Source organism: Paramormyrops kingsleyae, chromosome 10 (genome assembly GCF_048594095.1).
Source record: "Paramormyrops kingsleyae isolate MSU_618 chromosome 10, PKINGS_0.4, whole genome shotgun sequence".
Classification (NCBI taxonomy): Eukaryota; Metazoa; Chordata; class Actinopteri; order Osteoglossiformes; family Mormyridae; genus Paramormyrops; species Paramormyrops kingsleyae.
Window position 1 is genome coordinate 26,063,274 of NC_132806.1, and position 14,069 is coordinate 26,077,342.

The 14,069-nt window shown below is 43.6% G+C and overlaps 1 protein-coding gene across 2 annotated transcripts; it reads right to left on the bottom strand.

Annotated features, from left to right (window-relative positions):
• Positions 1-7,485: 7,485 nt before the first annotated feature.
• hmgb3a (high mobility group box 3a) lies at positions 7,486-13,470 on the bottom strand. 2 transcript variants are annotated; one of them, XM_023816457.2, is made up of 5 exons: positions 13,367-13,470; positions 11,127-11,320; positions 10,686-10,822; positions 10,387-10,561; positions 7,486-9,458 (listed from the first exon to the last, which is right to left on the bottom strand). In XM_023816457.2, exons 2-5 carry the CDS (start codon positions 11,274-11,276, stop codon positions 9,300-9,302), a joined length of 621 nt encoding a protein of 206 aa, XP_023672225.1. In that variant the 5' UTR covers positions 11,277-11,320; positions 13,367-13,470; the 3' UTR covers positions 7,486-9,299. The 2 variants fall into 2 exon arrangements, with proteins under 2 accessions (XP_023672225.1, XP_023672226.1); XM_023816458.2 differs by lacking the exon at positions 13,367-13,470 and adding an exon at positions 12,097-12,251.
• Positions 13,471-14,069: the final 599 nt, after the last annotated feature.

The window sequence follows — 14,069 nt, forward strand, 5'->3', positions numbered from 1 at the left end:
TGACTACAATAATTTTGGCTGAAACACAAGGAAATAAAAGTCGGGATCAGCTTCCCGTTGAGTTCTGACAAACCGGGAAGCAAGAAAATAACCTAGTTTGCATGTAAATCAGGTGAGCCCTTCTATATCACCACCAATTCAAGGTTGTCGGGCATTTTGGTGAAAAATAGAGATTTATGTCTACTATGACAAGGGCTACTGGATGGTTTGCAGTGAGACAAAAAAATAAAACTCCACTTTTTTAGAGGCATACATATGCAACTAAGGAAGACCAAGATGGAAAAATATACTTTGAATTGAAAGGCTGCTACCTAAAACCTCAACCTGACACAAGGCTGCTGCACACTGACTATCTATCTATCTATCTATCTATCTATCTATCTATCACGCTCACAGTGTCTGATTCCGTCCCAACAATCTTCCTGCTATTCCATAAGCATCCTGCTGCTATACAGATACTTAACGTGTACAATATATTATGTAAATTGACATTTGAAATATTTCAAATTAAAGGATTAAACACGATTATAGGAATGTTATTTACAGTTACAGTCCGTCACATTTGTTTTTGTTAAAAAGAAAAGATTTATCGACTGCTTGCTTACATGTTTTGAGAATTGTACAGTCACAGCACCAAGATTTATCGCATGTGCCCCCAGAAAAAGGTGATGACTATAATGACTATAGACTAGAAATGGTAATGAGTCCCCGGTCCTGTTTCTTCACTTATCTTTCCCAGTCATGTCTTTCTGTGTCCTTGCATGTTTTGTTTACTTTCAAGGAAACCTTTTGCATGTTCTTCATGCTTTCTGCTCACCAGGTAGGTCAACGATTTTACTACATATTTTACGTCCGTGTCCAACAGAAAATGCAGGTAAAACTCCTTTGACTTTCAAATCTGTTTTGCTGAAGTCTTACAAATGATCAAATAAAGGAATTTTAAAGAAAGATTAAATGTGACAGACTTTTAAATTCTATTTACTTTTACCGAAAGCCAATTAAAATGATCTGTCAAGTAATTTGAATAGTGATCGCGCATTCAATTAACATCTCAATTAGCCTAATTAAGAGTGTAGTTGTACCCAGAGGACAAAAATTGGAAAATATGACCCAATAGAGAATTAAGGGACACACCTAGGACGTTATTTGATTTAACTTGTCGCTTATATAAATGGGAATATAACTTTCTTTTGTCCATCCATCCATCCATTCATTTTCTCCCGCTTATCCGAGGTCGGGTCGCGGGGGCAGCAGTCTCAGCAGGGAATCCCAGACTTCCCTCTCCCCGGCCACTTCATCCAGCTCCTCTGGGGGAATTCCGAGGCGTTCCCAGGCCAGCCGAGAGACATAGTCCCTCCAGCGTGTCCTGGGTCTTCCCCGGGGCCTCCTCCCAGTGGGACATGCCCGGAATACCTCACCAGGGAGGCGTCCAGGAGGCATCCTAATCAGATGCCCGAGCCACCTCACCTGACTCCTCTCAATGCGGAGGAGCAGCGGCTCTACTCTGAGTCCCTCCCGAATGACCGAGCTCCTCACCCTATCTCTAAGGGAGAGCCCAGCCACCCTGCGGAGGAAACTCATTTCGGCCGCTTGCACTCGCGATCTCGTTCTTTCGGTCACTACCCATAGCTCGTGACCATAGGTGAGGGTAGGAACGTAGATCGACTGGTAAATCGAGAGCTTCGCCTTTTGGCTCAGCTCCTTCTTCACCATGACAGACCGATGCAGCGCCCGCATCACTGCGGACGCCGCACCGATCCGCCTGTCGACCTCCCGCTCCATCGTCCCCCCACTCGTGAACAAGACCCCGAGATACTTAAACTCCTCCACTTGCGGAAGGATCCCATCCCCGACCCGGAGAGAGCATTCTACCCTTTTCCGGCTGAGGACCATGGTCTCGGATTTGGAGGTGCTGATTCTCATCCCAGCCGCTTCACACTCGGCTGCGAACTGTCCCAGCGAGAGCCGAAGGTCACGGTCTGATGAAGCCAACAGGACCACATCATCTGCAAAAAGCAGAGACCTAATCCTGAGGTCACCAAACTGGACACCCTCAACGCCCTGGCTGCGCCTAGAAATTCTGTCCATAAAAGTTATGAACAGAATCGGTGACAAAGGACAGCCCTGACGGAGTCCAACCCTCACCGGAAACAAGTCCGACTTATTGCTGCTCATGCGGACCAGACTCTGGCACCGGTCATACAGGGACCGAACAGCCCTTAAAAGGAAGCCCGGTACCCCATACTCCCGGAGCACCCCCCACAGGACTCCCCGAGGGACACGGTCGAATGCCTTTTCCAAGTCCACAAAACACATGTAGACTGGTTGGGCAAACTCCCATGAACCCTCCAGAACCCTGCGGAGAGTATAGAGCTGGTCCACTGTTCCACGGCCGGGGCGGAAACCACACTGCTCCTCCTGAATCCGCGGTTCGACAATCCGGCGGACCCTCCTCTCCAGAACCCCCGAATAGACCTTACCAGGGAGGCTGAGGAGTGTGATCCCCCTATAGTTGGAGCACACCCTCTGGTCCCCTTTCTTGAAGAGGGGGACCACCACCCCGGTCTGCCAGTCCAGAGGCACTGCCCCCGATGTCCACGCGATGCTGCAGATGCGTGTTAACCAAGACAGCCCCACAGCATCCAGAGCCTTCAGGAACTCTGGGCGGATCTCATCCACCCCTTGGGCTCGACCACCGAGGAGCTTTTTAACCACCTCAGCGACCTCCGCCCCCGAGATAGGGGAGTCCACACCCAAGTCCCCATACTCTGCTTCCACATCGGAAGGCGTGTTGGTGGGATTGAGGAGGTCTTCGAAGTACTCCCTCCACCGACCCAAAACATCCCGGGTTGAGGTCAGCAGCACCCCATCCCCACCATAAACAGTGTTGATGTTGCACCGCTTTCCCACCCGGAGCCGCCGGATGGTGGACCAGAAACGCCTCGAAGCCGTCCGGAAGTCGTTTTCCATGGCCTCGCCAAACTCCTCCCAAACCCGAGTTTTTGCCTCAGCGACCGCCGAAGCCGCACCCCGCTTGGCCTGCCGGTACCCGTCAGCTGCCTCTGGAGTCCCACAGGCTAAATAGGCCAGATAGGACTCCTTCTTCAGCTTGACGGCATCCCTCACCACTGGTGTCCACCAGCGGGTTCGCGGATTGCCGCCACGACAGGCACCGACTACCTTACGGCCACAGCTCAATGTCCCCCGCCTCCCCCGGGACATGGGAAAAGTTCTGCCGGAGGTAGGAGTTGAAACTCCTCCTGACAGGGGATTCAGCCAGACGTTCCCAGCAGACCCTCACTATACGTTTGGGCCTGCCAGGCCTGGCCGGCTTCCTCCCCCACCAGCGGAGCCAACCCACCACCAGGTAGTGATCAGTTGACAGCTCCGCCCCTCTCTTCACCCGAGTGTCCAAGACATGCGGCCGCAAGTCCGACGACACGACTACAAAGTCGATCATCGAACTGCGACCTAGGGTGTCCTGGTGCCAAGTGCACATATGAACACCCTTATGCCTGAACATGGTGTTCATTATAGACAATCCGTGGCGAGCACAGAAGTCCAACAACAGAACACCACTCGGGTTCAGATCGGGGGGGCCGTTCCTCCCAATCACGCCACTCCAGGTCTCACTGTCATTGCCCACGTGAGCATTGAAGTCCCCCAGTAGAACAAGAGAGTCCCCGGAAGGAATGCTCTCCAACACCCCTTCCAGAGACTCTAAAAAGGGTGGGTACTCTGAACTGCCGCTCGGCGTATATGCGCAAACAACAGTCAGAACCCGTCCCCCCACCTAAAGGCGAAGGGAGGCTACCCTCTTGTCCACCGCGGTAAACCCCAATGCACAGGCGCCCAGCCAGGGGGCAATAAGTATGGCCACCCCCGCTCGGCGCCTCTCCCCGCAGGCAACTCCAGAGTGGAATAGGGTCCAACCACCTTCAAGGAGACTGGTTCCAGAGCCCAAGCCGTGCGTCGAGGTGAGCCCAACTATGTCTAGCCGGAATTTCTCAACCTCGCGCACCAGCTCAGGCTCCTTCCCCATCAGAGAGGTGACATTCCATGTCCCAAGAGCTAGCTTCTGTAGCCGAGGATCGGACCGCCAAGGTCCCTGCCTTCGACCACTGCCCAGCTCACAATGCACCCGACCCCTATGGCCCCTCCTACGGGTGGTGAGCCCATTGGAAGGGGGACCCACGTGCCTTGTTCGGGCTGTGCCCGACCAGGCCCCATGGGTATAGGCCTGGCCACCAGGCGCTCGCCATCGAGCCCCACCCCCAGGCCTGGCTCCAGGGGGGGGCCCCGGTGACCCGCGTCCGGGCAAGGGAAAACGTGTTTCCTATATTTTCTTCATCATATGGGGTCTTTTGAGCCGAACTTCGTCTGGTTCCTCACCCCGGACCTGTTTGCCTTGGGTGACCCTACCAGGGGCATAAAGCCCCGGGCAACTTAGCTCCTGGGATCACTGGAACACGCAAACCCCTCCACCACGATAAGGTGTCGGCTCTTTTGTAATGTTTAAATTAATGCCATAATTCAGTCAATGTTACTACACAGTTTGGATATTCAGAGAGACTTACCAGAATAATTAAATAGCTATAATAATTAGGCTAAATAAATCATGAGAATGGCGATAAAATACATTTTTAATGTTTTCGTATCCTCTAGAGGCAGAGTTGATGTATTGCAACGTGTTTTACACTGTCTGTTAGTATTGACAAAATCTCCCTGCAGCCGCCAGAGCTGATTGGCAAATAAAAAATAATAATAAAATAGGTAGCCTAATAAAAGCTGCCTTACCTAAAAAAATGCTAAATGAACATTAATATGCATTTATTTCGTAGGTGATTTTGTTCAAAGCCACGTACAAGTGAGGAAAGCTTGTTGGTCACAGAGCAGGGCTCGGTCAGCATCCAGCACTCCTGGAGCAGTTATGGTTAAGGGTCCCTTTTCAAGGGCCCAACGATGATACTGTTACAGCTCCCATGCAAATGACACATAGCAAGCTAATCTAATTAGTGATTATACCTGTTGTCTTCCTATTTCAGCCTGCTTCCTATACTCCTCAGTGGGAGGTATTGTTAGTGTCCATGCTGTGTGCTGAGTGTTTTATTCAGTGTCTTCTGACCTGCCCTTTGTCTCTTGTCTTCTCATAGGACTGACTTCCTCCGCTCTTGACTTCCCTCCTTCAGTGACCACGACCAGCTTTCCCTGTCGACTTGGATATCTGCCTGCCCGATCTCTTAATTAATCCACAAATCGCACCTCATTCTTCAGTTTTCTGTTATCATGGATATGAGTACTCTGCCAGCCATACAAGTGACATCCTTGATCTTTTAGACAGATCCCTAACTATATGGCACTCCCAAAAAAAAAAGCTGAAATCAGTATGACTTTACTTTTTTTTTCTTCTTTTTGTTTAACCAAAGATAAGACATTTAACTACAGATAATCAAACCAAACACACAATACTCATCCAGCCCTCTGAAAAGAGACTCAGGGCAATATGCAGGCACACTACAAGATTCAGGGACAGCTTTCAGACTGTTCAACATACACTGCTGTGACATATAGGGGTTGTTTTCATGTGCAATAATAACAATGTTCAGAATATGCAATATAATGTGCAATATATGATAGTAGTGTGTTTAACAAACTTATGTGCAATATTGGTGATGAACGATACACATGCAAAAGACTAAAAACCCTTCACACTTGTACTGTTATGGTCACTTGTGGTCACTGTCAATAGTACACATTATTGTTAGTTGTTTGTTTATTTAATGCTAGTTCTTGTAATGTTGCACTGCTTCGTTAATTGTTTGGTCTTTGAAGAAGGCATTCAAGTAAGAATATTGTACTTTGTACATATGACAATAAAACTTAATATAATACCATAATATTGTCTGTCAATGACTTCATTTGCACACTGATTCACTATTATAATCCATAGAACTCCAACTGAAATTGAAACGTCTTCGTTACTGAAGAGAAAGACCACAGAGTGGCAGTCTGTCAAATCACCTACTTGTAGGTGAAACTCAGTGATGCGCATTGAAGAGGTAGAACATACAGAGCCTTACTATTTAAAGGATGTCACTAGTTCCTTTATCTGTCTTCTGCAACCACTGATCCAGTACAGGGCCCGGAGGCAACCCCTAGGAAGCACAGAGAATACACTATGGGCAATTAAAAGCCACCAAGTCACCAAAGTGCATTTTTTCAAAGTGTGAGAAAAAACCAGAGTGCCAGATGAAGGCAGAAGAAACACAAGTAACAGAGAGAACATGCAAACTGCACACATATAGAGCAGAGACTGGATCTGAACCCCAAACATATAAGTGTATAAGGGTACAGGGTACAGTGTATAAGGGTACAGTGCTATCCAATGAGTCACCACGGGTATCTAGTATTAGTTATACCAATATAGAGAAAAAGCTAGTTTACAGAAATGTTAGTGAAGTTATGTTAAATTATTCATTGGTGTTGGGGATATTTGTTTTTGCTGGATACGTTAGCAAAAGATTAAGTGAGAGAGAGAGAGTATGTGTGTGTGTGTGAGATAGATATCACAAAACAGAGAAGAAAGGGGAGGACCTAAGCAAAATGAGACAAAGTCTGGGGGAGGAGTCTGGGAAATAGATATTTAGTAGACAGGGTCCCAGACAATGTGTCCTGCATCGTGCATGTCAATGACGCACACAGAGACACCGGGAAACACAAAGGAAGAGATGCATTAGCACAAACAGAGGCAGGAGCAGAGCACAGGCTGTGAGATTAAATTAGTACTGGTCTTATATGTAACATATTAAAACAATAATGGAGATTATACTGTATTTTATTCTAAGATCTGCTTCAGATCCATTTAATATATCCTTCCCTAAATACACAAATTGCTCTTGCCAGCATGTGCCACTTGCCGTGACTAGTTGGCAATTCTTCTGCCTGCCATGTGGCTAACAATTCGCCCATGTTCGAAATGTCAAACAACTTCATGCATATTTTGCATTTTGCTGTTCGTTCACATTTTGGATCTTTAGCAAACCAGTTACCACCCGATGGTTTGGGACGTTGTGCTCCAGTGTTCACTATGTGCACATGCTGGCACTGCCAACCAGGTCATATTGTTGATTTAATCAGAAACGTTAATAAGTAAATTCTGATTTGTTTTTTTTAAATACATAGTAGGGCAATTAGTTGCAATAGTCTGGAAACACTGAAATATTACCATAGCCTACTTTATTTTCTCTTTCCATACTTACTTAGAACTTGAGAAACAAAAAAAAAATCTATTTCCACAATTTCCCATGCTGCATAGGATTCATGTTCTATGTAAGAGTCACAGAACACTTGTCGATTTATTATAAGAATCTCATTAGTCAAATTTGGGCCTCGATATTTCCATCCACTAACATTAGAATGCTCACAGCAAAACCCAAACTGATCAGTAGGTGGTGCAATTGAGGAGAATCAACAACCTCAAAAAACTGATTTGAACTGGCATTTAATTTCTCAAGAATTAATATGAACGTTACTATTAGGTACACAATTAGGTCTATTACAACAGATCCCAAAAAGTAATCAAAAGTCTATAAATATTGTGTAATACATTAACTGATAATTATTTGAATGTGTACAGTAAGCACAGAACTTTAAGGCATGTCTGTGTAGTAGTGGTTGAAAAACTCGTCAATGAAAAATATTGCCTCATACACAACATTCAAATACAAAGCACACGCTGGATGCATTCCGTGTCAACAGGACACCTGGTTGTATTTTAAATGCAAGATAAACTGGGATCCACATGGCAGTTTAAATCTGGCTTTTAACCAGCCAAAATACAATGGGGTCCACAAAAGTTAATTTTGTTGTTCTTAAGATCAGCTTAACATGAACTGTACGTTACGTATACTTAACTATAACCATTACGGACCGTGTCCCAGACAACTGTGCATCAATTCATAGTGTGTGCATAGGGATATGAAGAATATTAATAGGCATTATGGATTCCCTAGAATTAATACCCATGGGCTGTGGAAGAGATTATTTCTCAACAAAAAGATCTGAAACAGCACCTCAGGGGTTCCATCACACTAAATTTCTTAACAGGCCGACAAATCCGTAACATGAACCCAAAACAACTGAACGGAATGGCCTTATGTTAAAAAAGGGGGTAAAAATGTACCTTTAAACGCTACAGCATACTAAAACACACAAAAAAAAAATCTTAGGTGCAAAGACAAGTACAACAAATACAAATTTATCACCAGCTGCATTCTTGCCGTTTGGCATTAAGCATCAGGTAAAATTAAAAAATGCACTTAGTCAAAAAAAAAAAAAAAAAAAAAAAAAAACCACACACTCACATTCCCACATACAATCACACACACACACTCACATTCCCACATACAATCACACACACACACTCACATTCCCACATACAATCACACACACACACTCACATTCCCACATACAATCACACACACACACATTCCCACATACAATCACACACACACACATTCCCACATACAATCACACACACACACATTCCCACATACAATCACACACACACACACTCACACATACAATCACACACACACACACTCCCACATACAATCACACACTCACATTCCCACATACAATCACACACATTCCCGCATACGATCACACACACAAGTTCTCGCCATATGAGCAGTGCATTATGTCGAGAGAGCCAGGGACACAAACAAATATTACCAAACACGGATTCGCCAAAGCTCTGCTATTATAGTTGATACTGGTATGGCTTCAGCCCCAGGACAGGTCAAAAGCCAAGCTGAATAAGACTGAAATACTGCAGCACTGCACACACATACCTACCTAACAACATTGTGCAATTTTACATCTGTAAGAATATAAAATAAGTCTAAGTTAATCATATACAGTTACACACCAGCTTACACTTGTTTTTTTCCTTTTAGAAATAAAAAATATTAATACCACAATGCTACCACTTGCTTAAATGCTTCCTGTCATAGAGCCGCGGCATTCGGGAAGACCGCACAGTGATGGGAAAATGGACACAGAACCGCTATCTCACACACGCCCATGCACACAAACGTACATACACAAAGAGGAGGGTGGGGAGATGAAGAGGATCATCCCACGCTGTGGTGTCACTGTTTCATCCTTAGACCACAGCACACAGGGACCATGTGGAATTGACAGGAAGAGGAAGAACAGGGATATACATCTGCACTGCTGGAGTTTTCCTCACCCTACTACAATTTAACCAAAAACAACAGCGATGTTTATAAACAAGCTTATTCATCATCGTCCTCCTCTTCCTCCTCTTCTTCCTCCTCCTCCTCGTCTTCCTCATCCTCCTCGTCTTCCTCATCCTCCATAGACTTCTTCATCACTGGCTTAGGGAGTCCTCCCATACCGACCACTTTGCCCTTAGATTTATAATCAGCCACATCCTGTCGGAGAAAATGAAGAGTAGCACTAAGACTCTGCAGCTGCATTGTGATCCTGTACCAAAGACAGCCAACTCCTAAACAGGTAACACTCAACACCAGAGTCATGCCCCCTGCTGGCCAAAGATACCCCTGACTGAGACTCCCCACCTGGATGAATGATGGGTTTACTGTAGATGTATTCTAGATAAACTACAAGAATAATGTTAAGCATGAAATAGCTTTCTGTGCATTTCTGTGCATTCTGAAAAGCAGTTGGTAGAGGTGGTTACGCAATGGCCCTGTTTTGATAAAAATATTGAAGAACAAATCTCCTGAGGGAAAAGATGAATGGAAGGAAGAATGTAAATACCTCTCAGTCACTTCAGTGGCTCTCTGGGGACTAAATCCAATTCTTTAGACAACTCTAAAATGCAACCAGTAAACTTGTGGAGCTTCATACAGACACAGACGATATCAAGGACAAGCCGAAATGTGAAACTATTGACAAACTTATGAGAACAAGAATATTGATTTTATGTCGAAGGATCAGTGCCCCTGTGCATATGTGTGAAGTTTGCGTGTTCCCTCCATGCCCCTGATTTCCTCCTACAGTCCAAAGATATGCAGGTAGCCTAATGAACGTTTCTAAATTGCCCATAGTGTATGACTGTGCATGTGTGATGATGGACTGGTATCCCATCCAGGATGTATCCCTGTCTTGTTCCCTATTCTGCCAAGAATAGACTCCACACTGCTCTATGACTCTGATCAAGATAGGTGATTAGAAAGTGTTCTAGGGCTTATCCTGGTCAGGGTGACAGATTTAAATGATTACGTGCATTGATTATATAACCTAAGTGAAAGAGCATTAAGACTACCATACCAGGACATCCCTTTGCGGGGAAATTATTTTTACAGTAAGTACAAGACCAGTGGCAGTGGAATGCACCTGTTTGTATTTGTCTTTAAGCTTGTTGGCCTTTATGAGATATGGCTGCTTAGTGGCATCGGTCAGATTGTTCCACATCTCCCCCAGCCGCTTGGCCACATCCCCTATGCCCAAACTGGGGTTCTGGGCCTTGATTTTGGGCCGGTGCTCAGAGCAGAACAGGAAGAAGCCGGATCTATGCAAAACACAAAAGCAAGTTAATTGTATTTCCCTGCCCAACACTTTCATTTTCGATACTATTTCAGGAAGCTCATGTGTTGCCATTTGACAGTCATAGATTCTAGATGTGCACGACGTACGGTGGTCTTTTTGGGGCATTGGGGTCTTTCTTCTTGCCCTTCTTTCCAGGCATGTAGGTCATCATCTCTTGGTCATAACGTATCTTGTCTTGCTTGGCCATATCCTCAAATTTGGACTTCTCTTTCTCAGACATGGTCTGGAGTATATAACATCGGGGTGAATGTACATTTTTATTGAAAATACATACAAATTACAATTAGAAGGTACATCTATTTAGTGGACAAATTGCCACCAGTTCATAAACAGAAGAATCCTGCAGGTGTACATTTCTGTAAGGTACTTAACCTAAATCATATCAGTGATTATGTAGGTATTTATACAGGTAAGCTAAACATTCAGGCAACCAATTTAATGAATAATAGTAATGCCAGTCTGGATAAACAAGCCGGCTAGATACCCAAATGAGGAAAATTCAAGATGAACAACGAGCCAACTCTCACCTTCCACCTGCCAGAGCACTTCTTGGAGAACTCTGCAAAGTTGACCGGGATTTCCGGGCTTTTCTTCTTGTGCTCTTCGCGGCAGGTCTGGACAAAGTAGGCATAAGCAGACATCTTGCCCTTGGGCTTCTTTGGGTCACCTTTGGCCATTTTCGATGCTTTGGGACCTTGTTCCTTTTGTATTCACTGCAGCTCTATAAAAACAAACCACACAGACAAAACAAATAATAAATGGTAAAATTCTATCTGCAACAACCCTGTACAAGAACGGGGCAGTCCTTGAATAGGAATGTTTCATTATAGCAAAAATGTAAGCAAAGATTTCTTGTCAATGTAATTAAAAGAAGTATCTATTCTCATTTGTAAATTCAGCTTTCATTCCAGTCTGAAAATAGGAAATAAGCCCTGGAATCATTGCTTCAAATGAATTATGCAAATTTTGCACAAGCACTACTTTTTCATATTTAGTTGCTTTGCGTTTATTTTCTCTTATCAGTTTATGCTGGGAAATGAGTTACTAATAATTCGTGCATCAAGAAGGTTTTAAATAGATTGACTGCTTGCAAAAAATAAATATATGTTAAATTTAAAAAATTGGTAAGGAACACTTGTACAATCGGTACATAACAAAAATTATAGGCCTAACTTGAGATACGTTTTCAAAAAAAAATTCGATCAAATTTTAACACGTTTCCTCACATAAAAGCACATTAAGAGGTTAATTTATTAGGTACCCCCGCCATATTTCCTTATCGCCCCCGCCCAAGATTTATTAGCTTTTTATTTATTCTTTATTACAAACCGCTTGCCGGGCTATTTTCACAGCGCAGCTCCGCTAATACGGTACTAGTCGGCTGGAACAGAGAGATCGCACGGTAGTCGTATCCTCCCAATAAAAAAATTGAAAGGTCATCAACACGAATCATTCATCTTCCATTTTGTGAAATGCCTTCTCATGAAAGAAACATACCGTTATTTTTAACATTTTTTCACACCTTATCCTTATTTTTTCAAAACAAAAAGTTTTTGGTCTAAAATATCCACTCCGCCAAGTTAGCTTTGCTTCCCCGTATGACTATAGTAACGGTACATAGTGTGCAGCGCGAGGAAGGGTGGCTGTCTGCAGCGGCTCCCATTCATTAAAATGGCTTCTGTAAAGCCTGCGAGGGGAAGGCTTAGCTAGCTAAGTAACAAAGCGATACACACCCCCTTCGGATTACAAAGACTGTTTAAGCAAATATTTTCCACACACTGACATAAAAAACGACGGTAAGTTAAAATGGAAAGAGTCCTTTAAATTAAGAAAATATTTATCTCGATGTCAAAAAACACTAAGACTATTTAACTGTTTTTTCAAAGTTATACCTCGGACTGTCGCTTGGTGCATTGCCGTCTGTAACAAAGGCAACGCGCCAGCCATTTCTAATACAAAATCATTTCCGATAAAATGAATAAGTTGCAAGTAAAGAGAAAACGCAGGAATTCACCATCTGTCGTATATAAATGTGAAAAAATCCTCTCTCATAAAATTACATCTTTAGTCAAATTAGAAAAAACTTGTTTTTTTCTTTAAAGAAGACCCGGAATGCGCGTTTGAACAGCTCCTTGTCAATGGTTTAAATCACCAGCCATTTTAATATAGTGCTAGCAACCATTTGACTATAATGAAGAAAGATTTCAGTCTTCAATGACAATTAAAGATATCTTCCTCAGACGGAAATTTTTCACGTAAAGAGAATGAATTCCCAGAACATATAAGTACTGAAGATGTCACCGATAACAGTAACTATTAAATGACTATCGTGCTCATACCGTGACCATAGCCAGCCATATTCTGTTACACACAGCAGCGATGCGTGTAAGAAATACAAGCCCCAAATTACAGTTTAATAACTTTTTCCCTGTACACTGAATAATATTGTACAGAGGAAATAATGAGAATTTAAAAATTAATGTCATACATCGGCACCAACAAAAAATAATTTGTATACATTTTAGCCATATTAAATTGACTATTAAGGTATTTAAATTTATTCCACAATACTAAAGAAAAAAAATAAGCATATAGGGGCACAATATTTTTCCACATATTTAAGTCTTTTGAAATTAAAATAAATTTCATTGATTCCACATAAAAACATAAAATATCATAACGCACAGTTACGCATGTAACATTCTTAGGGCATACATTTTCCCCTCAGACAATAATTAAAATCAAATACCAGTACCGTAGCGCCTACCTGTACTGATGCCAATATGCAGTCCCTCGATCTGGTTTCTCTCCTCTTTAAAAGCCGCGTACTCAGCCTCGCGCTAGCTCAATGCGAGAACGGCCTGATTGGCTAGCGGCCTCACTGGTTTGAAACAACCTCCACAAGTTGCGATTGGCCTTTTAAACTTACATATTCATAAGATCTCAGTAACAATTGGTCAAGGGCGTGGGCAGTGTCTCCCCCCCTCCCGTTTCAAAAGAATCGTCTAAGTTCTTCTTGCTACGATATAAACAAAAGTTTAAAGACCCACGAGCACTCACGTGTAGAGTTCTGGCGTGTTGACAGTTATACATCATATAGGAGGGAAGGCATTAATAAAACACTTCACTGCCGCTGTCACTCAGCCCGGATCCCACTCAGACGACAAGTCGTCTGCTAAATAAAATTAATCGGCAGACAAGGGTCAACATCATGGCAAATTTTGACGGGCATTGTGATCAAAATGTGCTATTCCACTACAGCCACGGTATTAAAAACGTAGCCTACATATAGTTTTTCTTCACCACAGACACGTAATAGTCTCACCATGGACACATTTCGTTTGTCCGAGTATGGACAAGTCGACGATCAGACATATGTGTGCTTAGAATAATGCATTATGAATGACTGCAGAGCCAAAAAAAAAACCAATTAGGCAACACCGATGGCCACCTAGGGCGCCATCTTCTGT

Excerpts from the sequence above, each read along its gene's own strand:
- hmgb3a (XM_023816457.2), bottom strand. The coding sequence starts at position 11,276 with ATGGCCAAAGGTGACCCAAAGAAGCCCAAGGGCAAGATGTCTGCTTAT. Across the intron at positions 10,823-11,126 it reads AGTGCTCTGGCAGGTGGAAG|ACCATGTCTGAGAAAGAGAA; the intron begins GTGAGAGTTGGC and ends TATATACTCCAG. Across the intron at positions 10,562-10,685 it reads AATGCCCCAAAAAGACCACC|ATCCGGCTTCTTCCTGTTCT; the intron begins GTACGTCGTGCA and ends TGTTTTGCATAG.